This window comes from Orycteropus afer, unplaced genomic scaffold (genome assembly GCF_000298275.1).
Source record: "Orycteropus afer afer isolate SDZICR_OR568_19922 unplaced genomic scaffold, OryAfe1.0 scaffold00057, whole genome shotgun sequence".
In the NCBI taxonomy this organism is placed as follows: domain Eukaryota; kingdom Metazoa; phylum Chordata; class Mammalia; order Tubulidentata; family Orycteropodidae; genus Orycteropus; species Orycteropus afer.
In genome coordinates, this window is record NW_006921644.1 from 5,643,763 (window position 1) to 5,668,974 (window position 25,212).

General features: G+C 40.8%; 1 protein-coding gene across 1 annotated transcript in view; it reads left to right on the forward strand.

The window, feature by feature from the left end:
• The window catches only part of GAN (gigaxonin), a 74,182-nt gene that overhangs the window by 27,633 nt on the left and 21,337 nt on the right, over positions 1-25,212 (forward strand). Inside the window, exons 2-9 of the mRNA XM_007939122.1 lie at positions 4,975-5,089; positions 7,506-7,856; positions 9,183-9,400; positions 9,603-9,724; positions 13,450-13,562; positions 15,424-15,573; positions 16,472-16,608; positions 17,669-17,797. Coding sequence (XP_007937313.1) covers positions 4,975-5,089; positions 7,506-7,856; positions 9,183-9,400; positions 9,603-9,724; positions 13,450-13,562; positions 15,424-15,573; positions 16,472-16,608; positions 17,669-17,797 — 1,335 coding nt within the window. The remainder of the gene's footprint in view (positions 1-4,974; positions 5,090-7,505; positions 7,857-9,182; positions 9,401-9,602; positions 9,725-13,449; positions 13,563-15,423; positions 15,574-16,471; positions 16,609-17,668; positions 17,798-25,212) is intronic.

Genomic DNA, 25,212 nt, shown 5'->3' on the forward strand with positions numbered 1-25,212 from the left:
GGCAATCCTACTTCCGTAGTGATACTGCCTCGGAAACCCAAGGAGGGGTCGCTATGAGTCGGGGCCGACTCGACGGCATATAACAACAACAACAACAACAATATAAATTCTATAAAGATAAAACGGAACAGAGGAGGAGAGCTCGGGGGCTGTTCTTTGGAGTGGAGACCTGAACTCAGTGAAGGGTTAAACCAGGGCAAGTTGAGGGTGGGAGGTGGAAAGGTCATTCCGGGAAGCACGGACCACAGCAGAACAACCTGGTTATTGGAAGCAGACTGTCCTGGACCTGACTTAGTCTGGGATGGGACCCAGAAATCTGCTTTTCATAAAAGGTCCTGAGGAGATGCCAGGAAGCCAGATTTTTACTCGTAAAATCCATTCAAACTGTAAGTAGTTCAGGATCTGCGTGAGGGAAAAAAGAATTGCTTGGAAGTAAGTAAAACACATAGTCTGTATAAGTAAAAGATTGGAGAGGAGAGGAGTAGAGAGAAGGAAAGTAAAGGGGGTGCTGGGAGCAAAGACACCATGTGTGAGCTCTGTCAGAATGCCACTCTGGGTGAAGCCCAGCTATCTCAACGTGATCGTGTGGTCTTGGCTTCCATTGCAGCAGTATCAGGCTGGTGGCAGCTCCCAGGCAGGCCAGGCAGCATCATACTTGTACCTTCTTATTATTTCCTCTCCTTAGCACTCTCTGTTCCCTGCCTGATCACATGGGAAGAGCTACAGTGTTAGTTAGGTCCTGGCTCTGGGAAGAGGGAGGCATAAGTAGAGGTCTGTGGATCCTTCCTCTGGCCTGCAGATGTCCTGGGCCTACCCTTTGAGGTCTCTGCTCAGGCAACCCAGGCCTTGTAAGTGCTTTTCCTCTTGTGTAGCTGGAATTCTTGGATGGCAGGAACTACAAGTATATGGGTTCCTGTTTCCTACCCATAAAATGTTTCCCCTAAAAGCCTGTGTGAAAGGATGTCATCTGCTGATACAAGTATTAACTCAAAGTAAACTTAGTTCAGTTAAAGGGGAACTGAAAATACCCATTTTTGAGGTGGTTTTCAGGAGTTTATGAAGACTGAAAGGAAATGGGGGCTGTCTGAACTCTTAAAACCCTCACATGAACAAGAATTACTCTTTGGATGTAGGTGGGCACGTGGCGTGGAGAGCCCAGGCCCCTCTCCATAGGCCTGCTCTTGGTAGCTGGAGAATCACGGTGACAAGAGTCTTTTGAAACTGTAAGAGTAACATCCATGAATCACCCTAGAATTTCTGTACATCTTGACTTCTTGACCCTTACTTACATTCTCTTGCATTCTATTTGGGTATGTTTCCTTGTTTTTGTTGGCAACAAGCTTTAAATTAGAGGGGGGAAAGCCACTTAGACTCATTCTGGATTACTGTCATATCAAATCCTGTACAGTAATGTCTAAAATGCGTCTTGGAAGAGGAGGACCAAGCCTGATTAGTTGGATTGTTTGTTATGGCATTAGACATGTTAGATTTTTTTTCAGCAATTCGGAAACCAGTAAGAAGAGACCGTGTACAGCAAACAGATTACCTTGGCCCTAAGTAGTAATTTAAAAGATACAGCCCTCTTCCATGGACATAAAGCTCTGAATGATACAGACTTCTTTGTTAGTTGTGTTCTGTTGAGTCAGTTTTCGACTTAGAGCAACCCCATGTGATAACGTAGAATTGCCTCATGGGGTTTTCAAGGCTGTAATCTTTATGAGAACAGATTGCCAGGATTTTCTCCTGCAGCACCACTGGGTAAATTCAAACCTCCAGCCTTTCTGTTAGCAGCCAAATTCTTAACCATTGCACCGTCATGGCTCCTTTCTTGATTTACACTCACTCTTTTTTGGTGGGAATGTTTCCCAGCAATATCCTGAGAAAGGCCGCGTGGGAGGTCAGTTGTGTTGAGACTTTATGTAGCTGAAAATGCCTTTACAGGCGCATCTCAGAGACATCACCATTGCCAGGTCAGTTCCAGACTACTTCAAGGAAGCACATGTCACAACAAAACAGGTTATGTGCATCGTTTGCTTTCCCTGTGCGTGTAAGGTTATGTTTACACTGTACTGTATGTAGTCTGTTAAGTGTGCAATAACATTATGAAAAAGTTTGAAATATTGTGAGAATTACCAACATGTGACAGAGACATGAAGTGAAGCACATTCTGTTGGGAAAGGGTGCCAATAGATTTACTCAACACAGGATTACCACACTCCTGCAATGTGTTATCTTAAAAAAAAAAAAAAATCTACGAAGCACAATAAAGTAAAGTGCAGTGAGTTATGTCTTATGTGCTGACCAGATATGTGATTGATAGTTTAGCTGATTATAAAAATGAAGTTAGGAAATAAGGAGCCCTGGTGGCACAGTGGTTAGCTCTCGGCTGCTCACTAAAACGTTGGCAGTTCAAACTCAGCAGCTGTTTCACAAGGGAAAGATGTAGCAGTCTGCTTCTGTAAAGATTACAGCCTTGGAAACCCTGTTATACAGTTCTGCTCTGTCCTGTAGTGTCTCTGTAAGTCAAAATTGATAATGGCAGTGGATTGGATTTAGCTGGGAAATAATTTTTCCTTCAGGATTTTGAAGGTCTTTCTCTGTTGCTGTTTAATTTCCATTCAGAAGTGTGAACTCCATTTGGGTTCCTGTTCCTTTTGAAATGTAGCCTGTTTTTCTTTCTGGAAGCTTGTAAGAATTTGTTTGTTTCCAGTGTGTATGTAGCATATATGGTGGGTGTTCTGTGATATGCACTGGAGTGGGTCTCTTCTCATCTTTAGTGATAGGCAGTTCCTTAGTAATCTTCTTTTTTGTAATTCCTGTTTTTCAGATGTTCACGCTTCTGGACTGATCTTCCAATTTTCTTAACTTGTCTCTCCTATATTCTTTTATTTTCTTTCAGGGTGTTTCCTCAACTTTTTATTTGGACCCTTCTGTTACATTTAAGGGAGCTCTGGTGGCATAGTGCCTAAGGCATGTGACTGTTAACCAGAAGGCTGACAGTTCAAACCCACCAACAACTCCTTCCAACTGGAAGGAAGGTTGGGCAGTCTACTTGTGTAGTGATACCACCTTGGAAACCCAAGGAGGGGTCGCTATGAGTCGGATCAGACTTGATGGCAGTGAGTTTGGTTTGGTTTGGTTACATTAAAAAAAAAAATTGTAGTCATTAAAATTTTGGGATTTTTTTGTTGCTCTTTGAATGCTCGTTCTTTTATAATATCCTATTTCAGGACCCCTGGTAGTGTACAGTGGCTAAGTGCTTGGCTGGTAAGCAAAAGGTAGGCAGTTTGAACTCACCATCTGCCCCACAGGGCAAAGATGAGGCAGTCTACTTCCATAAAGAATTACAACCTTGGAAACCCTATGAGGCAGTTCTCCCCTGTCCTGTGGGATTGCTATGAGTTGGAATCAACTGGACAGCAGGAGTATTCTTGTTCTTTAGGAATCATAGCCTCTCTTTTTCTCTGAATATTAAGGAGAAGTTTCTTTTTTACTTGAAGTTTTCGTTTTACGTAGTCTGTTTCCTCCAAATTCCTCTTTGTTTTCTGTTTATTTTGGTTTCTGTCTTTCCTCTTTATCAGGTATCTAGTTATCCTGTGTGTTCAGTTTTAAGATTGGGATTCTAAAACAAAGTTTCTTAAGGAGACCCCCCCAAAAAAAAAAAAAAAATTCACTGCTGTTGAGTCGGATCTGACTCATAGTGACCCCTCCTTGGGTTTCCAAGGCAGTATCACTATAGAAGTAGGTTGCCCAACCTTCCTTCTGAGGAGTGGCTGGTAGGTTTGAATCACCAGCCTTCTGGTTAGCTGTCAAATGCTTTAGTAACTACGCCACTAGAGCAGAGTACCAAACTATGGCATTGCAGATGTGTGAAAGTGTTGATGGGATTGGTGGCTGGACAGCACCTGAGGAAGCTGGGTCACTCGTCTCTCCTCTGGCCTGCAGGCAGAGAAAGATTGAATTTTATGCATGAAAACGTTTCAGAAGTCATAGCTCCAAAGGGTATTGGACTCTTCGGAGCCCAGCCCCTGGTTAGACTTGCTGATTCTGCGCTTCACTGTAGCACGATCAAGCCGGATCATTTTGTTGGAGCAGATTGACGTGTGGGTATTTTTAGGTCTTAGGCTGGTCACCTCCCCTAGAAGAGTCTTCCAGTTTCTTGCTGGCATATATAGGTCTGCCTTCCAGAATTTTAGGAGCAAAGTTAGGAGAGAAGACTGATGTTAGTAGCATCCAGTGTGTAAACACTTCTTGTTGTTATGTGCTGTCGAGTCAGACCCGACTCACAGTGACCCCTCCTTGGGTTTCCGAGGCAGTATCACTACGGAAGTAGATTGTCCCATCTTCTTTCCGAGGAGTGGCACTTAGCTCTTTGTTTTGGTACAGTATACCCACCCTTACATGTGCCTGCTCTACCCTGTCCGGAGACCCTCCATTGTAACTTACCAAAGTATAAATCACTGAGTCTGGGGAGGGTCTTATTAAGCTATGCAGGGAAGTCGTGTGTATATACGTGGAGGAGGAGCTGGGAAATCAGAGGAATGCATTGCTGGGAAAAGAGTATGTGGTGACTATTTCTAAGGTCCTAGCCTTTTTTCTGGTGGTAGGTATGTGGGGTGTGTGTTACATTACTGAAAATAATTAGGTAATAAAAGAACAAGAGAAAATAAGCATGGATGGGATGGGATGGGACTTCCAAGGTGTAATAGTGATAGACTTACTTACATAGATTTTAGCTTGTGAGTTGTCTCTTTTGTTTTACTTTTTAAGAAGTAGTATTCTAAACAAACCTGGAACAAGTGTTTTATAGCTGAAAGTTAAAAAAATTGTATTGATCTAAAATTAAAAAACAATTTCTAGGTAGGGGTTCTTCTCATTGGTAAGTATCATATACTTTAGAGTGTTTAGTGCTTAAAATACCTGTAGCTGTTTCTGTTCTTTCATAGAAATTTCACATTTTTTTCCCTTTCTTAGGACAAAGTTAAACTATAATCCTCCAAAAGATGATGGATCGACTTACAAGATTGAACTTGAAGGGATATCAGTAATGGTTATGAGAGAGATCCTGGATTACATCTTCAGTGGGCAGGTATGATGAGAAACAAAGGAAGGAAGACCTAAGTAGAAGCTTCTGAAGCTCAGGGTGAGGGTCTCCTTTCATCCGTATGACAGCGTAACAGTTCCTGTCATCTTCATCTTATGTCATTGTGTGCTTGACTAGTGTCCCCTGCTAGTAATGGCACCCCAAGTGTCTGCTTCCTGGCCTCTGCTATTAAAAGAGAAGCAGAGGGAGTGAGACCGCACACCCAAATCTCAGTTTTTGTTTGGACTGTTTGAGCTCTGCCTTACAGTATGAGATCGGAAGAACATAGGATACTCCTTCCACTGCTGTCTTTTTGTTTTCACGTCTTCCTTCCAGTCTTCCTTTGTACCCACACTGTTGGGGAGCTTGTTCCATCACCATAGCATGGAAATAGGAGCTTCCTTGGGTATTGGGGATGACTTTGTAGGTATAAAGAGTTTCCTGTAGCTCATTCCTAAGACACAGCATTCACACCAATGACAGGACCCCCTGTTACATCAAGATGCTTGGTCTGGTTGCCTCAGCAGTACCAGTATCTCCTTCCTACCTCATTCTTCCTGATTTCTCGTCACTCCCTGTTCCCACTTAGATTTTGGAGGAATTAATGATACCCAGGGAGGAAGGTGATAGCTAATCTTTCTTTCTTCCTTTGCCCTCTTCTTTCTCCCCCGCCCCCATTATGCGATTTAAAGTATAGCATAAGGAATCTTAAGAAAAATCCCAGGTGTGGTTGAGGCTGGTTTTTGACTGAGAGGAAGAGGTTAGTGTGTGTCACGTGCGGTTGTGTGGGGATGTGTTTCTTTCTTCTTTGGGAAATCTCGTGCTTTCTGCTCTGCTTTGTGCCTTCACCATTCTTGTTTATCTTTTCCTTTTGCTCGGGGCTATCTCTCTTACATACTTTCTAAGTATTCCAAGTGTATTGCTTGCTTTCTCTGAGTATCTTCATTATGCCCAGAGTCAAATTTCCTGATTGTCGACCTTTTTTTTTTCTTTTTTTTTTTTTCTTATCAGTTCATGGTACTGTCCCTTTCTCTTTTCTGTAGATGCTAGGTGGTAGGTGTGTTGATATAAGGGTATGTACGTGTGTAATTGTTAGAGTAATTGAAATCATATTAATTTTGGAACAAATAACTGGAGATACTCTGTAGTATCACACGACCAGGCTTAGGACCAACCACTTGTCTAACTTTAGAATCAAGCAGCAGTTATCAATATGACAAGCACTTATAAGCCAGTAAGAGCATATCATGTTGAGGCTTGGACTTGAAGCTTGAATTGAAATCTTATTTACAAATTGAGATCTGTCTGTTATTCCCAATTAAATTTAAAACCACAGTTGTATCATAAGTTATAACAAATCCCTGATTTGGTTGTTTGGTTTTATGGAGATAAAAATTAGTGTTTTCCACATGCTTGTATTTGAATCTTCTACAGCTATTTGCCTTCTTGTGTTCAAATTTAATATGTCATATAAACAAGAAATGTCCCCTTACTTGTGGCTTGTTCACTGTACTTCTTCCCATAGTTTTGTTGTCCAGTTTCTAAAATGATTGACAGTTATCCTTTTTATATATATAAGAAAAATCTGATTAAAATGTTTCTTGCTATACTGTACTATGCAGAGTCTCCTTTGCATTTCTGATGTAAGTGAAGTGCCGTGTCTTTGAGAGAGTCTGGACCGTTTGGGATTATAGGACTATTTCTGAGGCCCATTTCTTTACATTACCTTCCTGATGCATGGAAAAGCCACCAGGTTGGTAGGGGAAGAAACATCCAGCCAGAAAATGAATACAACTAAGGAAAAGGAAAAGTTTATGAGGGGAAAAAACAAAACCTAGCATTATGGGTTTGTTCCAGTAAGTCATTCTGAGACCAGGTTGTGTCAGTTGCACCCTACACCATGTTTTGGTATCCAGAATGAGGATTCTGGGGCAGTGTGTACCACTCTGTCCCATGGACTTAATTCAGTTCACCGTACCATTCTCTTACCAAGGCACAAGAGTAAACTTAGTGTATTTGAAGGCAGGATTTCAGCGGTCCTGGTGCTGGTATTAAGAAAGTAATTTTCAGTTTACCATAGAGTTCAGAGCTTTCCATTTCCCAAGCATTTCAATTATTTAAAGATTTTCTTAGAAGTGACATTATGGACACTTCTCCTGAGAGGACTCTTGGTAGGTAACGGTGATGCAGCACAGGAAGAGCTGGGAAAACTGACCAGGGCCACAGTGCTTACATTGTTTGAAGGTACCTTGGTGCCCTCTGACCCATCTAGAAAAACATTGGGTTGAAAACTGAAATTGCCAGTATTTGACCATCTCTGATCTATCATAGTAGAAACTTCTTGTGGTTCAGCCAGTAGAGCATTGGTCTGGGTTGTAAATTATATAAATTCAAATATAAAATATTTCTCATGCTCTTACAGATCAGGCTAAATGAAGATACAATCCAAGATGTCGTACAGGCGGCTGACCTGCTCCTGTTAACGGATCTTAAAGCTCTGTGCTGTGAGTTTTTAGAAGGCTGCATTGCTGCTGAGAACTGTATTGGTATCCGGGACTTTGCTCTCCATTACTGTCTGCACCATGTCCACTACCTTGCTACGGAGTACCTGGAAACTCATTTCCGGGATGTCAGCAGCACAGAGGAATTCCTAGAACTGAGTCCTCAAAAGCTTAAAGAAGTGGTTGCTCTTGAGAAGTTAAATGTTGGCAATGAAAGATATGTATTTGAAGCAGTAATTCGATGGATAGCACATGACACAGAAATAAGAAAGGTACCTACAGCTTATAAGAGGCTTAACTTTGTCCTTTTTATAATTTATTTTTAAATGCACATTACAGTGTTTTGTCTTTTTGCTTAACTTGACTTCCAGGGTTCTGTTCCAAATGGTATACATCTTCCCACAGAATAATTAACATGGTTGATTTTCTAGGCCAGTTCACCAGAGCCCACTGAACTCATAATATAGCAATGAAAATATTAATACCTGTAAGGAGGATACCATCTTTTTTAAGTTCTTTTTCGGGAGTGCACTTCAAGTTTGAGCTGGAGATGATAGAAATGTTGTGCTCCTGCTCTTCTTTTTAATATCTTGCTCCCCCACGCCCTTGTGCTAACTCCTCCATGACCTCTGATGTAGGCAGCAGGCCCAGAGGGTAGCAAGTGGATCTCTGGCCAAGTGGGGAGAATCCTGTGGTCTGAGGTGCTTCTGAGTGCGGGCTCACCATGGAGGGCTCGATACCATGACAGGCAGAGTGGGAGAGTGCCCTCGAGTTCTCGTGGCAGTGCAGTGCCGAGAGGGAAGGTTCTGGGGTGGTAGCCTGGAAAGAAGGGTCTTAGAGCATCAGGTTTTAGATCCACATTGGCAGCAAACATGATTGTGTAGCTCACAAGATTGCTTTGAACTTTGGCTTCTCTGTATTTTTCTTGTAAGATTAATGTTGAGATATTTTCATTACCTAAGTTTACTGTATTGTGTCAAACTATTACTATATATAACTTTTCTAACAATGATATTTAATCCCCGTACATCCAAAGATGTGAAATAATGCAAATGACAGCAGAGTTCACTCTTGTCCGGTTGCTCTGGGAACCTTTTAGAGTATATAGAAAGCTGCTTGAAACTTTGCAGTGATTCATTAAGTCCAAACTGATGATTTTTAACTTTTAAACTTGTATTTATGAAAGTTATAGGAAGGAAGGCGCTCTAGTGGCATGATGGTTAAAGCACCTGGCAGCTAACTAAAAGATTGATGGTTTGAACCCACCAGCCGCTCTGTAGGAGAATAATAATGGAGTCTCCTTCTGTGAGGATTTACAGCCTTAGAAACCTTTTGGGGCAGTTCTACTCTGTCCTGTAGGGTTGCTGTGCATCAGTATTGACTCCATGGTGGGTTGGGGTTTTTTTATTATTATTATTTTAATAGAAAGTAGAAAGAGAAAAGACCAGGGAAGCATATTCAGACAGTACTGGCACTTACAGCTTGCCTGCTAATAACCTGTTCACAGTTTGATCTTCCTGAGTGGGACAGTGTATATTCTCAAAGCTGTGTGTCTCACTCTCTATTCTTTGTCCCCTCGTTTCATCCCTGTTCTGCAGGTCCACATGAAGGATGTCATGTCAGCACTGTGGGTTTCAGGGTTAGACTCCAGTTATTTACGGGAACAGATGCTGAATGAACCATTAGTACGAGAAATTGTCAAAGAGTGTAGCAATATACCACTCAGCCAGCCACAGCAGGGAGAGGCAATGCTAGCCAATTTCAAACCACGTGGTTACTCTGAGTGTATCGTGACTGTTGGTGGAGAAGAACGAGTGTAAGTAAGGGTGTGAGTTGCTTAAAGTGTGATAGAAGGGAGGAGGTATTTCTATGGAAATAAGAACTTGTATTTTTCGGTATCAAAAGCATCAGTTATTAAATGTTCTAAACACTCTTTACTAGCAGTAAAACGAGTAATCATTATTATAAGCAGACTATATAAAACACATTAACTGCTCATCACTTGCTTGTTTCCTCAGTTCACGGAAACCAACAGCAGCAATGCGATGCATGTGCCCTCTTTATGACCCTAATAGGCAGCTCTGGATTGAACTGGCTCCTTTGAGCATGCCAAGAATTAACCATGGAGTTCTCTCGGCAGGTATGGTTCAAAACACAAGATCAAGTTGTGTGATTTCAGGGTTGCACAGAGTGACTCCCAGCTTTTAAAGATCTGAATTTATTACCTCTACGTGGTGACATTTCCATTGTGGGTCAGCGCTCAAGGCTGTGATAGATAGTACTGTCTATATCGATTCTGATTATTCCCAAATCTTTCATACAGAGCTTTTTCTAAGAATTTAGTAGAGGAGATTTACTTGAGAGAGAACAAAATTCAGTGATTCTTACCACCAGTAAGCTGTGTGGCCATACCTGGAACACAAAATTGCTTTGAGCCATGATATTCCCATCTTTGAAATTTATGCAGTTTAGAATTATAGTGTGTAATCATATCAAAAACAAAAGTATTATGTAAAAGCAGGCATTTCATATGGGACTTTAGAAAATATTACTTAAATTAGCAATGGCATAAAGTTACTTTTTTCCTGGGTAGCACATACGATTTAGCATAGTGCCTAAGGCGCTTGACTGCTAACCAGAAGACTGGCGGTTCAAACCCACCAGTCACTCCTCGGAAGGAAGATGGGGCAATCTACTTCCGTAGCGATACTGCCTCAGAAACCCGAGGAGGGGTCACTGAGTCAAGTCTGACTCAACAGCATATAATAACAAAAACAGCACATATGGTTAACACACTTGGCTGCTGACTGAAAGAAAGCTTGGCAGTTCCAGTCCACCCCAAGGCTCCTGGGAAGAAAGTCCTTGCAGTCTACTTCTGGAGAATCAGCCATTGACAGCCCTCTGGAGCACAGTTCCACTCCGACACGTGGGGCAACTGATCAAAGTTGTTTTACAGCAGAAAGTAGGCTTTACTTGACATTGACACATTTGAAAACTGTTCCATGGTATTCAGAGTTTTCACAGAGGAGGGGCTAGAAAAGACTGTGATTTCTGCCTTGCCACTGTTAGCCATCTTTCTCGTCACCTCAGGCCTGCCCCTTCAGATTCACCTGACAAGTGTCATTTTAGTTGATCTAATTATTGTCAGCACTGGAGTCCTCCTTTATTCTCTCTGTGTGCCTGCTAATGTTAACATTATTAAAGCTTTATCATACTTGCCGTACCATACCATAAAAATGGCTAAAACTACAGTATAACAATGTCATCATTTTATAGATCCCAAAATTATTGTCAGTAAAAAAGAGCTGGATGGAGTGCTGTAGCCAGTGGGATATGGGTCTTGTCTTTTATTTTCTCAGAATTAGCTCCCTGAAATTTTCCTCCCATAATATTTAAACAAATGTATAATTTTCACCTGTGCACACCTATCACACAGTTCCTGTATCATTAATTTTCAAAGATTCCCTAGAGAAGTTGGTATTTTAGAAACTTTAAACAGTAAGAAGAGCAGTTGTGTGCTATAGTATTGCCTGAATTGGGAATTGTTTTAATAGCTCCTTTCTGTTGTCCAGCCCCTTCTGTATTATTATTCTTGCCTTTTAAAAACAAATTGGTTACCTATTGGCCATCATTCAGTTTTTCTTGTCTATCAATTTTGAAGTTAGATTCTTTTGATAGTTACCTTGTAAGTTATTGCATGCATTCTTAAGTTATCAAACTCTAATGTAAATCAGTGCATTGTGTCTCTTTTAGGACAGTGTGACTCCATTTTTTATGCTTTACAATCTTACAGTATTATAATACATGATTATTTATAAATAAATATTTACACATATGTGTGTTTTATTTGTATACATTTGTCTCATTTAGTTATTTATATGCACAGATTTACCCACATACTTACTACTTTCTTTGTTCTTCTTTCCATCTTACACCTCAGACCTTCCATCTGGGATCATTTTCCTTCTTTCTGGAGTTTATCCTTTTGAATTGAATTTAATGTTGGTCTCCTGGTGGCCAAATCTCAGATATGTTTGTCTGAAAATTATATTATTTTACCATCAATTTTAAAGGATATTTTTGCTGGGTATGAAATTCTAGGTTGGTATTTATTATTTTTCAGCATATTAAAGATGTCTTTCCACTAACTTCAGGCTTCTACTGTTGTTAAGTCAATTGTCAGTATAAATCTGTCTCTCTTTTTTTGTTATTGTCTATATTTAAGATTTTCTTTTTGTGTTTGGTTTTCTGCTGTTTTAGTATGCTGTGTTTAGGTAGATTTTATTTTGAATTTCATTGTATTTGAGAGTAGTTGGACTTCTTAGTCCTGTGGCTCGGCCTCATCAGTTCTGGAACACTCACCGCTGTGCCTTCGTTACTGCCTTGGCTGTGTTTTTCTCTCCCCTCTGCTTTGGGAAGTCACCTTGAACATGTCTGCACCTTTGGACTCTGTTCTCTGCCTCCTACCTTCTTTGTGTTATTTTCTATCTTGTGTCTCTCTGTGCTTTCTTCATGATAATTTTTTTCTTTGTCTTTTATTTCATGCTTCTCTTGTAAGCTGTTAGAATTCTGCTCAATCCATCCATTGAATTTTTTACCTATTTCTTTCCTTTTTTTAATTTATATTTCTCCTTAAATCTTTTTCAAACCAGCTATCACTTCCAAAGACCCTGTTTTCCTGGTTATATTCAGATTTGCCTTTTGTTTTGTGAATATATAAGCTTTACTTTACATTCTTTCTGATTATTTCAGTATTTGAAGTCTTTGCATTACTCTTCCCCATGTTCTGCTTCTGCTGGTCCTTGTTCCTAGAGTAAAGTTTCTTTGTATGCCTCATCAACTTTGGCTTTGTGGATACTGGTCATTTTGTTAAACATAATTGAAGGGATAATTTCATGCCTTACAATCTTAGAATCTAAGTCTTGGATGAAAGTATTTTATTCCACAAAAATTTTGCATTTGTTTCTGCCAGTTGCCTATAAACACTACTAGTTTGACATTGACTGTAGACCAAATTCAAGGCTTTGGACTCCCTAGACAAGCAAAGAGATTTAAATCTGGGCACTAATTCTGGTTGGCCATCACTGTGAAGATTCCCCTGCCAAAAGCCCCATTCTCTGTGGGCCTAGAGCTTAGATATCTGTTCCTTTAATCTTTGAAAGCCATTACGAGGAAGGTTAACATTTCCCGATTGGCAAATGCCATCACAGCAAAATTGGTTTCCGTATTCAGTAACCTCTCTATATCCTTTTTTCCTTGTAGTTTTGCCTTATTGTCTTGTTGACCTGTTCTCATTTAATAAGTTAGTTGGGGTTTTTTTGTTTTGTTTTGTTTCATATTTTGTCCAGTAATTTGGATGTGTTTTGCAAAATAGTTTCTTCAGATAACCTAATCCACCATTATGCCAAATAGAAGTGTGACCATTACTCTTAGACCTTGTTTTGCATATAGAGATCACTCAGGTGCCCCTCATCTGAATGTTCCTGAGGTCTTGGATGAGCAGGTGTGGGCTGGGATGGGAGTCACAGAGATGAGGGGAATGGGGAGGATGTAGAGGAGTGGGTTCGTACAGAGTTGCCTGGTGACAGAGCAAGTGCTGGTATCTTCCTTCACGCTCTAGGGTGCTGGGAACCCACTCCCAGACACTGAGTGAAGTGAACTGCTCACAGTCACTCACACATGTCAACTCTGGGACCACGGATAGGATGAAATGTAAGAAAGGCCCAAGTCCAGAGAAGAGGGTCCTTGTTGGTGAAGGTACCTTCAGATGCTCCCTCTACAAGCAGTGGCAGTTTCATTCAATGGGAGATAGATACTGGAGGCTTATCTTTCAGATTTTGTAAGTGTCTCTTTTGATTTTTGCAGAAGGATTTTTGTTTGTATTCGGGGGCCAAGATGAAAATAAGCAGACATTGAGTTCAGGAGAAAAGTATGATCCGGATTTAAATACATGGTCTGCATTGCCACCAATGAATGAGGTAAACATATTTCTCTTTTCTTGTTTGATAAGTTTCTAATTTTTTTCCATTGTCCTTTTTTGTTTGTTTGTTTGTTTTGTGCTGAATGTAGGAGAAGAAGAATAAAGTGGCAGCCTTGCCCAACCCCTGCCTGCCTTTCCAGCCTCTCCTCTTTTTCTCTTCCCTTTCCTTTTATTATTACAGTTTTTTTTTTTTTTTTATTGTGATTTGGGTGAAAGTTTACTGAGCCAGTTGGTTTTCCATTCAACGATTGATACATACTCTGTCTTGTGACATTTGTTACAATCCCCACATTGTAACAACAGTCTTCCAACTTCCTCCCTGTTCACTGTTTTCCTTTTGTTGTCCTTTCCTATCCCTTCCTGCCTTCTTAGCTTTATTCTCAGGCAAAGGCTACCCTTTTGATCTCGTATGATTGATTGTTCTAATGAGCGCGTACCTCCTGGTGGTGGTGTTTACCTTACTGGGCTTGTCTGTCATTTGGCCTTATAAGGTGAATCAAATCAAAGTTGCAAGGAGACAGTCTGAAGGACTAATGTACCACGTGAACCCCAGCCTTCATGACTCTGAGACCAGAAGAACTAGGTGGTGCCTTGCTATCACTGCTAGCCACTCTGAAAAGAATCACAATTGGAGGTTCTGGATAGAGTGGGAGAAAAATGTGGAACAAAACTCAGAATCATAAACATCAGGCTTACTGGTCTGATAGGAGCTGGTGTAACCCTAGAGAGTGTGGCCCTTAGACATTCTTTGGGACTAAACTGAACTCACTCTTGTGGCTTGCCTTTCAGACAAACGGGAGGGCAGCCTCCCCTGTCCTCTTGCTCATCCTGCCTGCCTTGCAGCTTCTTACACGTAGGAACGCTCTCGCTTCGGGACCTGTGTGCTTACTCTTCCCTCTGTCTACCGGGATCTTCCCCCTAGAGAGCTCCATTCCTTGCCCTGGCCCCCTTCAAGCTTTTGTTCCCTCCTGTCCCTCGGTTCCTTATCCCCCTCCTCTCTTTTTCTGTTCTTATCCTATGTCACCTTCTCATACACCAGGTACTATCAAAGTTTTTGTGCAAACTCTAATGGCAAAGATTTTGGTCTCTTCTGTTCAGTGCTCCATCTCCAGTGCCTGGAAGAGTGCTTGGCAGGCACATGGCAGGCTCGAGGGGAATGCTTGCTGATGAATGCTGTGCACAGTGTCTCACGCCTCCGTAATTCCGAGCAGCCGTGTGTAGAGCCTGGGCGTTGTCCACTCCTAACCACAGGCTTCCCTCTGGCCGTGCTTCCTGCTTGCCTCTCACATGCACCCTGGAAGCAACTTCTTTCCCTGTGACACAGAACTAATGTTACTGAACCAGAAGATAGTCGTGCTCTTCCCCCGTGTCATGAGCTATTTGAACTGGTGGGAGGTTCACCAAGGGTGTACTTCTCTTGTTCTGAGCAGTTACTGCGTTTGGGTTCTCTCTGTCTATTGTGATAGCAGCATAAGCTGTTAAGAAAATCAGAAATATTTAAGAAACCTTACTAGGAGAAGTGTTTTTGAGCATGGTTTCTCAAAACACTAGAATAAACTTATGTAATTTTCTGTTAACTACACAAATACCAAGGAGCTCTGGTGATACAAACAATTAAGTGCTTGGCTACTAATTGAAAGGTTGTGGTTCAGACCCACCTCGGGCTCTGTGGGAGAAAGACGTGGGGATCTCCTGTCGCGGTTCTAGCCGTGAAGACCCTGTGGGGCAGCTCTATTTCGTGACAGTAGAGTCACCATGAGTCAGAGTCAGCTCATTGGCACCCAACAGCAGTATGTGAATAGCAGCTTTTACTATGATAGTTGACTTTTTGTCTACAGAGACCTTTGGTATCTTTTCAGGGAAGACACAACTTTGGGATTGTGGAGATAGATGGGCTGCTGTACATTTTGGGAGGAGAGGACGGTGAGAAGGAACTGATTTCCATGGAGTGTTACGATATTTATTCGAAGACCTGGACAAAGCAACCTGATTTGACTATGGTTAGAAAGGTAAGAACTGTGTCTAGGGAAAAGCAGTTTATTTACACATTGGATTTTAAGTTGTTTCTTCATTTCCTAAATATGCCTTTTAATACAGTAGACTTTGTTTAAACAAAAAAAAATTACCATTATAGAATTCTGTCTCTATCAGTCGCTGGCCCTCCCTCTCATCAGGCACATGCCAAGACAGGGAACTGAGTATGTGAGAATTGACCTTGTCCGTGAGCTCGGTGAGGCACGGCTGTATACTGAGTTCTGTGCTTGGTACGTGCTCTTTGAGTGCAACACTTCGTTGGAACCACATGTGCTTTCCTGATCATCTAGTGCAGGACTTGGGTTTGGGGATAAAAATGAACCTACACGTAGAGAACAGCCATTTGTTACTGAGTAGAGTGAAAACACATGATTCACATTAGGTTTTGAGAGTATGGTGTATCTTTATTTACATTCCCTGTTGTAGGTGGGACATTGACCTGTCAGCCCAGAGCTAATCCAGGGCCTTCAGACACTGGCATGTCCTCATAATGGTTTTCTCACTGAATTATTTTGGGCAGGAATTGAGTAACATCTTGTTTCACGGAATCTAAATCTTGGGCTCTCTAGATGGTGGTGAAGAAATGGGCTAGAAGCTCTTTAAAAAGGAGGGTTATTGATTTAATCTCACTTAGTGAATTAGTCCTAGATGGAGGTAGAGCGCCTGTTCTCAGGGTTAACACTCTGTGGATTACATTGCGCTTCTCATTTTTAAAATCACGTTTTCATGTTGGAAATTACCTTAGTTTTACTATTAGAAATGAAATCCTTACATAAATATCTTAAAGGACTCTTTGTAGGCAAGTTAATTTTCATTACTCTTAAGTTAAATAATAATTGTTGCCATCCCCCATCATTGTTTTCTTCTTTTCAGATTGGCTGCTACGCAGCTATGAAAAAGAAAATCTACGCCATGGGCGGAGGGTCGTATGGAAAACTGTTTGAGTCTGTGGAATGCTATGATCCGAGGACCCAGCAATGGACAGCTATCTGTCCACTAAAGGAGAGGAGGTAAATGAACGGGCATGGACGGCATAGATTCCTTCCATGTTCACTGAGTCTGAAGCCCCTTCACTCTGATAAACATCTAAGTTAAGTGTCCTTTTATTAAAGAGTGTGTGTGTGCTTAAAGAAAGAACTATTAAATACAGTTCTTAGAGGAATATACCGGATTAGTTACCTATGAAAACATAGGTATATTATGCTTCTTTTACTGTTTGTAGACACAGTAAAATAAGTCTCATTTTATTTTATCCTAAACTGTAGAACACAAAAATACTGAAAGGCCTACCGTTTAAAATTACAGAAGACTGCATAGCTGTTCTCAAACACAGAAAATCAACGCAGCCTTATAGTAATAGCAGACGCTTAGCAAACACTTGGGGAGCTCTGGTACATCAGTGGTTAAAGCTCTGGTCTGATAACCAAAAGGTCGGCAGTTTGAACCCACCAGCTGCTCTGGGAGAAAAGACCAGAAAATCTGCTCCCGTAAAGATTTACAGCCTTGGAAACGCTATCACATCACTGTGAGTTGGAATCCACATGACAGCATACAACAGCGTTCTCTTTCCAGTCATTCCAAGGCTCTGTATTGTGTAATAAACAAGTTACAGCTTTTAGGCATTTTATTTCGTTTTAGCTGTTTTACTTTCTAAATTCGTTATTGCATTCAGAGCAGTTATTCTCAATCCCTGACTCATAGCGACCTTACAGGACAGAGTAGAACTGCCCCATAGGGTTTCCAAGGCTAGGAATCTTTACAGAAGCGGACTGCCTCATCTTTCTTCTGCAGAGCAGCAAGTGAGTTTGAAACACCAGCTTTTCAGTTACCAGCAGAGCACTTTAACCACTGCCACCAGGGCTCACTCTTTTCGTTCACAGTGACCTTCTCTTTAACTTGACATTTGCTTTATATGAAATTGAATGAGTAATCCATTTTCTGAAAAAGGAAGACTCGCCTATTCTTGAAAGATTGAATGATAAAACTTAAAACAAGTGCATAAGAGATAAGTAGGGAACCAGCTCTCAAGTTTTGTATCCCACATCTAATGTCATCTGGGTGGCTTTCCAGATTTGGAGCTGTGGCTTGTGGAGTTGCCATGGAGCTCTACGTATTTGGGGGCGTCCGGAGTCGTGAGGACATCCAGGGTAGTGAGATGGTGACCTGCAAGTCTGAATTCTACCATGACGAGTTTAAAAGGTGATTATGGACACTGTGAGTCATCTGCTGCAGCTTTGCTGTGGGTTTCCAAAATTACATCCTGGCTTTGTTTAGTTTTGTTTTAAAGTTACTTCACTGGATTATTTCATCTATTTATGGGATATGTCTATAGTATGCAAGTCATTTATTGAGTGATTTTTGAAGTATTGGTACCTTAAAGGAAAATCAAAAACTGTGTGTTGATCAGATTTTGACACTTAGTTGATTAAAATCATTCCTGGGGTCCCTTATAGCCTATAAGAAAAAGTTTAAACTCCTTAACTTAGTATGTTGTAAGGCCTTTTGTGATATGGCCTTACTTTTTCTACTGCTGTCCAACTCTGATGCTTCTCTTGATTTACACTGAGCCACTTTCTTCTCCCAAGCATGTCATGATTAGCTGTACTCTGTGCTTTTGTGCTGTTCCTTTGGCCTAAAATTTCTCTTCCCCCCGTTCATCCAGTTAACTAGGCCTCTTCCAAAATACTTAACTGTCAAAGAGAAAGTCTTGTCATGTCTCCTGGTCTGGTGTCAATTCCTCAGTCTGCAATCACAGCACTGTGCATGTCTCTCTCTTGGGTTGTAGTGGTTACCTGTAAGCGCCTTCAGGCAGGGTCAGACTTCCTCAATGTTGTGTCCTAGCCAGGGTGGTGTCCTAGCTTCTGGCATCATTCCTGGCCTGCATTGGGCACTCAGTAAAATGGTGATGAAGTGAATCTGCCATGCCTGTCTTGTAGAGTAAGGAACCTCCTTCCCAACCTTACCCTCACCCACAAACACATTTTACTGCTGGAACCACTATACAATATGTAGCAGTCTGTTTGAATCTTAAGAGGAAAACTGCCCTGCTAAACAAAATCTTTTATAGTGTTTCAATCATTTTACCAGAAGGGGGTGCTAAAATACAAAATTTAATTTCCTATTATTTTAGATTAGGGCAGAAATGAGCAGTTATCAAAGTTTTAGAAATACATAAAAATATGTACTGACTTTGAATGTATTTTAAATTTAGGATATTTGCATAGCCTTTTTTTTTCCCCCCTATTGGGTACACTATCTTGGAACAAGTTCTTAGACGAAGTGTGAGAACAGTTCAGAGCATGTTAGAGGCTGTCTGGCAACAAGGTTTTCAGCTACCACACTACATTGCCTTAAATGTAGGCTTTCCCACCAGTATCTGTACAAAAAATAACATAGAAGGAGCTCATTTCTTAAAAGATGGATGTTTTCAAGTGGGTTAAATTGGCAGACTGTGAAAGCTTTTGCCAGATGAGCCATTTGTATTAGATTGGAAACCATTTAGATTGTTTTTTAAGTAATTGTGTGTCTTTCCTGCTTTTGTTCCCTATTTTTAGATTAAAACTTTCCTGGAAAAATGCCATATCTTACTATTTTCTCTCTTTCTAACTAAAAACAAAACTGTTTAAAGGAAAGCAAAGAAATTGCCATAAGTTATTACCAAGTAATAGTAACAACTTACTATCCAGAATGACAGGGTCCATTTCTGTGCCTGTGTCCCCTACTCTTCAATAACGTCCCTGACCCCAGTTACCCAGATGCACCAAGCACCATCTTTGATTCTCTCTGCACTTCCCATCTATCATTTGCCAAGTCTGTCTTTTTATTGTAACTCTGAAGTACTTTTCCCGTTCATCTCGCCTTCCTTTCTCTGCCACTATCGTAATGCAGGTACCCCTTCATGTGTAGAGTTGTGTTAGCCTTCTAAAGAGTCTTCTCTGGTACATTTTACTGACTTGTGCTTTCGAAAGATTAATTCAGCAGAATTTGGTCATTTTATCCGACTGCTCAAAATTCTTCACTCCAGGTAGCCCCCAGTTGACAGTGGCCTTCCATTCTGACAACTCAGTCATAAGTTCATTCTGATGTAAGTGAAATACTTTTTCTTTTTCTAGTTTTCATTATGATTGCCTTTTATCATCAGTTTCTTTAAAAATCCAATACTTATTTGTCTTTAGGAGTTAGAACATTACCTATAAACTTAGATATATTTTAATAACATACATACTTTTAAAAAGAGAAACATAAATCATAGAAATTTACTCCAATGATGAGGAAGAGTTGGGCGCCATTGGCATTTTGCCAGTTGTGATTACTCCGCTTCTGGTGGTTAATCATCTGGATTATCTCTGGGAATGAGGATGGCATTTCCAGTCAGAAAATTAGTGAGCATTGTCTGTCTGTATGTTTCTTTTTTTCTTTGTGTATTTCACAGTAACATCTCACTGCTTCCCACATGTGCAAAGCAAAGCAATCAGTGTTTAGGTCCATGTTTTCAAGCAACTGAAGCTCCTGATTTTGTTTAGAATAAAACTTCAGCTACTCTTTTCACTATAAAATTACTAATGATAAAACCAAAAACCAGACTCACTGCCATCGAGTCAGATCCAACTCAGCGATCCCTCCTTGGGTTTCTAAGGCAGTATCTCTACAGAAGTAGATCGTCCAATCGTACTTAGTAGGAGTGGCTGGTGGATTTGAACCGCTGGTGGTTAGCAGTCAAGTGCCTTAGGCACTATACCACCAGAGCTCCCACTAATAAAATAAACCAAAAAATAAAACCAGACTATTGGTAAGTCCAGTTTGTGTAACTTGGATGTAAGACAGGGTCACCCGTGTTTCCCTATTCCTTAGTCTCTTATCCAAAGTGCTCCATGATCTGAGTTTAAGAAAGCTTTTCAGCCTGTTTTGATCTCTTTCACATTTCCTGTTTTCCCACTTACTTCTTATAGCCACCCTGTGTTTTACTGCCTCTGGGCATTTGCTCAGCATAGATTCTTCCTCCCTATCATTTTTATAGGTAAATCATGCTGTTCTTTTTATTTTTTTTAATTTGTATTGTGATTTGAGTGAAAGTTTACAGAGCAAATTCATTTTCCTTACAGTAGTTCCTACACATTTTGTTTCATGACATTGACTGCATTCCCCACAATGTAATAGCTCTGTTCTCACTTCCTCGCTGTAGTTACCTCTTCCCTGTATCCTCCTTTCCTATGTATTCCTGCTCTTCCCTAACCCCCCACCAAACCTCCCTGGGTATAAATACTGTCTAGCTATCTCCCTGTGCAAATACTGGCCTTCTGTTCTCCCATGATTGATCGTTCTAAGGAGTGTATATCTACCTGGTATAAATATTCATTCACGTTATATGCCTGTCTGTTGGTTGGCTGGAAGCCACAGGAGTGAGTTCACTTCCAGACCTGAAGGCTAACTAGGGGCCATGGTCTCTGGAGTTTCACCAAGGTCTGTCAGACCAATTCGCCTGGTCTTTTATGAATGTTAACTGTTCTTGAAGTCAAGGTCTGCCACTTTCTTGTTTTTGATCACCAAAAGTGCCTAATGTAGATTCATATGGATATTTGTTAGTAGGGGAATAAATGTCGGTAGAACTGGGAAGTGACTGGCTAGGTTAGTCTGCGATTCATGCTCTCAACTTCAGGTGTTTCTGCACTAGTCATCACCCTCCCCAGAGCTTTTCTTTATAAAAGTGAACATTTGGTAAGTGGTCAGGGCAGGTCACAGTTTCTAGACCTAAGCTAGTTCACAGACCAGAGCCCCATGAGTGAAGGAGAGGCAAGTATATACTATCCTTTTCCTCCAGGTCTTCCCCAGAGGAACCAGGGCTTATTGTCAGAGTGACTTGTCTGCTGAGGTAAAGGCAAGACCCAGATCTTTTGGGGATTACTGGACACTGGCTCTGAACGGATGTAAGTTGCTGGGGACCCAAAATGGCTCAGTAGTCAAAGTGAGGCTAATAGTAGTTAGTTGATAGATGGAGTCTTAACCAGAGTATGGGGCAGTGGACAAGCTGGGCCCCACTATCAGTCAAACTGGCCATATTTCCTAGTTCTTGAACGTATGATTGAAATGGGCATTCTTGACAAGCGGCAGAATCCTCATACTGGTTTTCTGACCCTTGGGGTGGAGGCCATTATGGTAGGAAGGGCTAAGTGGAAGCCCTTGGAATTTGACTGCTAATAGAAGGCTGGCAGTTCAAACCCAACAGCCACTCCGTGGAAGGAAGACAGGGCGATCTACTTCCATAAAGATGTGCTGCCTTGTAAACCTGGTGGGGGTCGCTGTGAGTTGGAATCAACCTAATGGCAGTGAGTTTGTTTTTTTCTGGTACCAAGGGAAAATCAAAGGCAATATTGTATCCCTGGGGGAATGGACGAAATTACTGCCACCATCAAAGAGCTGAAAATGTAAGAGCAGCGATTGTGCTAGCGTATCTCCACTTAATTCGCTTAGGAAACTCAGATGTGTCTTGATGCAAATGCCACGTCTACGCAGCCCCTGTGTTTGGTATGCAGCTGTTGGGCTGGCTCATGTCCTTTTCCTCATACTGGTTTGTCAGGACAGTCAGAAGTTTATTCTAGCCAGCAGGGCCAAAGCACATACAGGCCTGCCTCAGGACCATGTCAGTTCTGTGGTCTGCATGTATTAGCCTGCAGAGATTTTTTTATCTCGCTGTGCCACAAAACATCACATTGATCTACCTCATTGACATCATTGTGCTTTTTGGATCTGATGATTCGGAAATAGTGAGTACCATAGATGGCTCAGATATCTGAATTAGTACATGGGCGATAAGCCCTCTCCTAACCAAACCTGTTATTACAAAGAGTGTCGGAGACAGAAACCACACTAGTAATTTGAATAAGGAAAATGTAATATTCATAGTTATTAATTAGTAAGAGGTGATTAGCTACTAAAAGGGGTAAGGGAAGACTCTGAGGAATACTGGAATAGGAAGTGTAAGGAGGGCAGCTACTACTTTGAGGACTGAGGGAAAGTACCCAAGGAAGGAACAACCTTGTACAGGAGTCCTCTACACCACTGTAACTGAGATCCCTCTGGTTGGAAGAGGGTGTGGCTGGAGCCCACTGGAAGGTAGAGCCCTGGGGCACCATGGATGTGATCTGAACATGATTTCAGACCTCCTGAGGATTTTCTAGTATGGCACTGGTCACATACTGCTTGGACTGTCATTATTTTTGTATGTGTTTTAGTGTCGTCTTCTCTATTTGAATGTAAACTTGTTAACAGTGAGGCTGTATTTTTGTTCTCAGATCTCCGATCATCTGTGAATAGTTAATGGAATGACTTTCATGTGCCCATCTGTCCTTTTTATTTTTTCTTTTGTGAAGGGTCTGTTCAAATCATTTCCTATTTTTTAATTGTTTTATTATTGACTTATAAGAGTTCTTTTTATATTTTGGTTGTAAGTCCCTTCTTAAATACATGTATTACAAATATTTTTCCCATTGTTTGATTACATTGTTTTATAGTTCATTTCATCTCATGTCATATACTTAGTGGTACATTTTGAGAAACAAAATCTTTCAGTTTTTATATGGCTCATTTTATCATTTTCTCTTTAGGGTTCATACTTTTCATGTACTATCTTAAGAAATTTCTGCCTACTCACGATAGCAAAAATTTTACTCCCAGGTTTTCTTTTAGGAGTTTTATAGTTTTAACTTTTATATTTAGATCTGTGATCTGTTTCTAGTTAATATTTGTGGATGGTATGAGGTTATTAATAGTTGTCGTTTTTTTTCTCCTTACTGATACCCTGGTTTTGAAGCACCATTTCTTGAAAAGATGTTTTCTTCCCTCCTTGGTATTGCCTTTACACATTTGGCAAAATCACTTGACCACATACATCTGAGCCTACTTCTGGACTTTTCATTACGACCATTGATATAATGTCTATCATTTCACCAATACCATGCTGTCTTAAATATTTTCACTTTCTAGTAAGTTCTGAAATCAGTTAGGATAAGTTCTGCAACTTTCTTCTGTTTGAAAAATGGTTCCCTTGCAGGTCAGTTGCATTTCTACGTAGATTTTAGAATCACCATGTCTACAGAATGGATTTTTGATTGGGATGTGTTGACTTTATAAATAATTTTTTGAAGAATTCACATCTTAATAATTAGTTTTTAGTGCATGAGCATGGTGAATTTAAGTCTTCTTTAATTTCTCATAGTGTTTTATAGATGTCAGTATAGAGGTTTTGCTCACCATTTGTTAAATTTATTTGTATGTTATGTGTTTGATGCTGCTGTAAATGGATTTTATTTCATTTTCCAGCTTTTCCTTGCTGGTCTTTCGAAATACAACCAGTTTTGGCATCTTATATTTATGTCTTCTGAGATTGCTAAATTCAGATATCAGTTCTAGTAAGTATTTAGTAGATTACTAGAGATTTTTTTTATATAAACACTCATGTCATCTTAAATAGATACAGCTTTGCTCTTTCTTTCTGATACTTATGCGTTTTTCCCCTGGCCTTATATGTCGAATATCATGTAAGAGAACTTCTTTTTTACCAGAAGTATAACGTTAGCTGTGGGTTTTTTTGTAGATACACTTTATCATATTGAGGAAGTCCCTGTTTCTAGTTTGCTGAGAGGTTTTTTTTTGTCATAAATAAATGTTGATTTCTGTTAAATACTTTTTTTTAATGTTTATTTGTTTGTTTGTTTGTTTAATTGTGATTTGGGTGAAGATTTACAGAGCAAATTTACTTTCCATACAGCGGTTCACATATACTTTGTCTCATGACATTGACCACAGTTTACCACAATGCAAAAGCTCCTTTCCCAATTGCTCCCCATAGTTACCTCTTCCCTGTGTCCGTCCTTCCATGGACTCCTGCCCCCCGAGCTGTCTCCCTGTGCATAAGCAGCCCATCTTTCTCCCATGATTGTTCTCTCCAAGTAGTATATCTACTTGAGGTAAATGTTCAACTCATATGCCTGTCTTTTGTTTGGCTGGAAACTACAGGTGTGGGTTCAATTCCAGACCTGAAGGACAGCTAGGCCCCATAGTCTCAGTGGTTCCCCCAGGCTCTATCAGACCAGCAAACCTGGTCCCCGCCCCCCCCTTTTTTTTTCTCCAAATGATTTTGAGTTTTGTTCCACATTATTCTCCCTCTCCATCAAGGATCTCCTATATAAATCCCCTTTCAAATGGATGACAGTGGTAGTCGGGCACCATCTAGTTCTTCTGGTCTCATAGTTATATAGGCTGCAGATTGGATGGTGTACCAGTCACTAGGCCTAACTGTTTCCATGAGTTTTGGTTTTCTTCATTCTTCTTTGCTCTGGATGAAGACAGACCCATCGTTGCATCTAGATGGCAGCTTGCTAGCTTTTAAGTTCCCAGTCGCTACTCGCCAAAGTAGGAGGTAGAACAGTGTTTTGTATAGTATGTTATGCCAGTTGAGCTTGATGTCCCCTGCGACTATGGTCCCAAGCCCACAGATTCAACTACTCGGTTCCTCTGGGTAGCTGCTGTGACCAAGCCGTGACCATAACCTTGCCCCTTGTCAGCTCTACTGTACACCTGGGAATTTTGATCATTCACATAAACTTATAGGACCATTG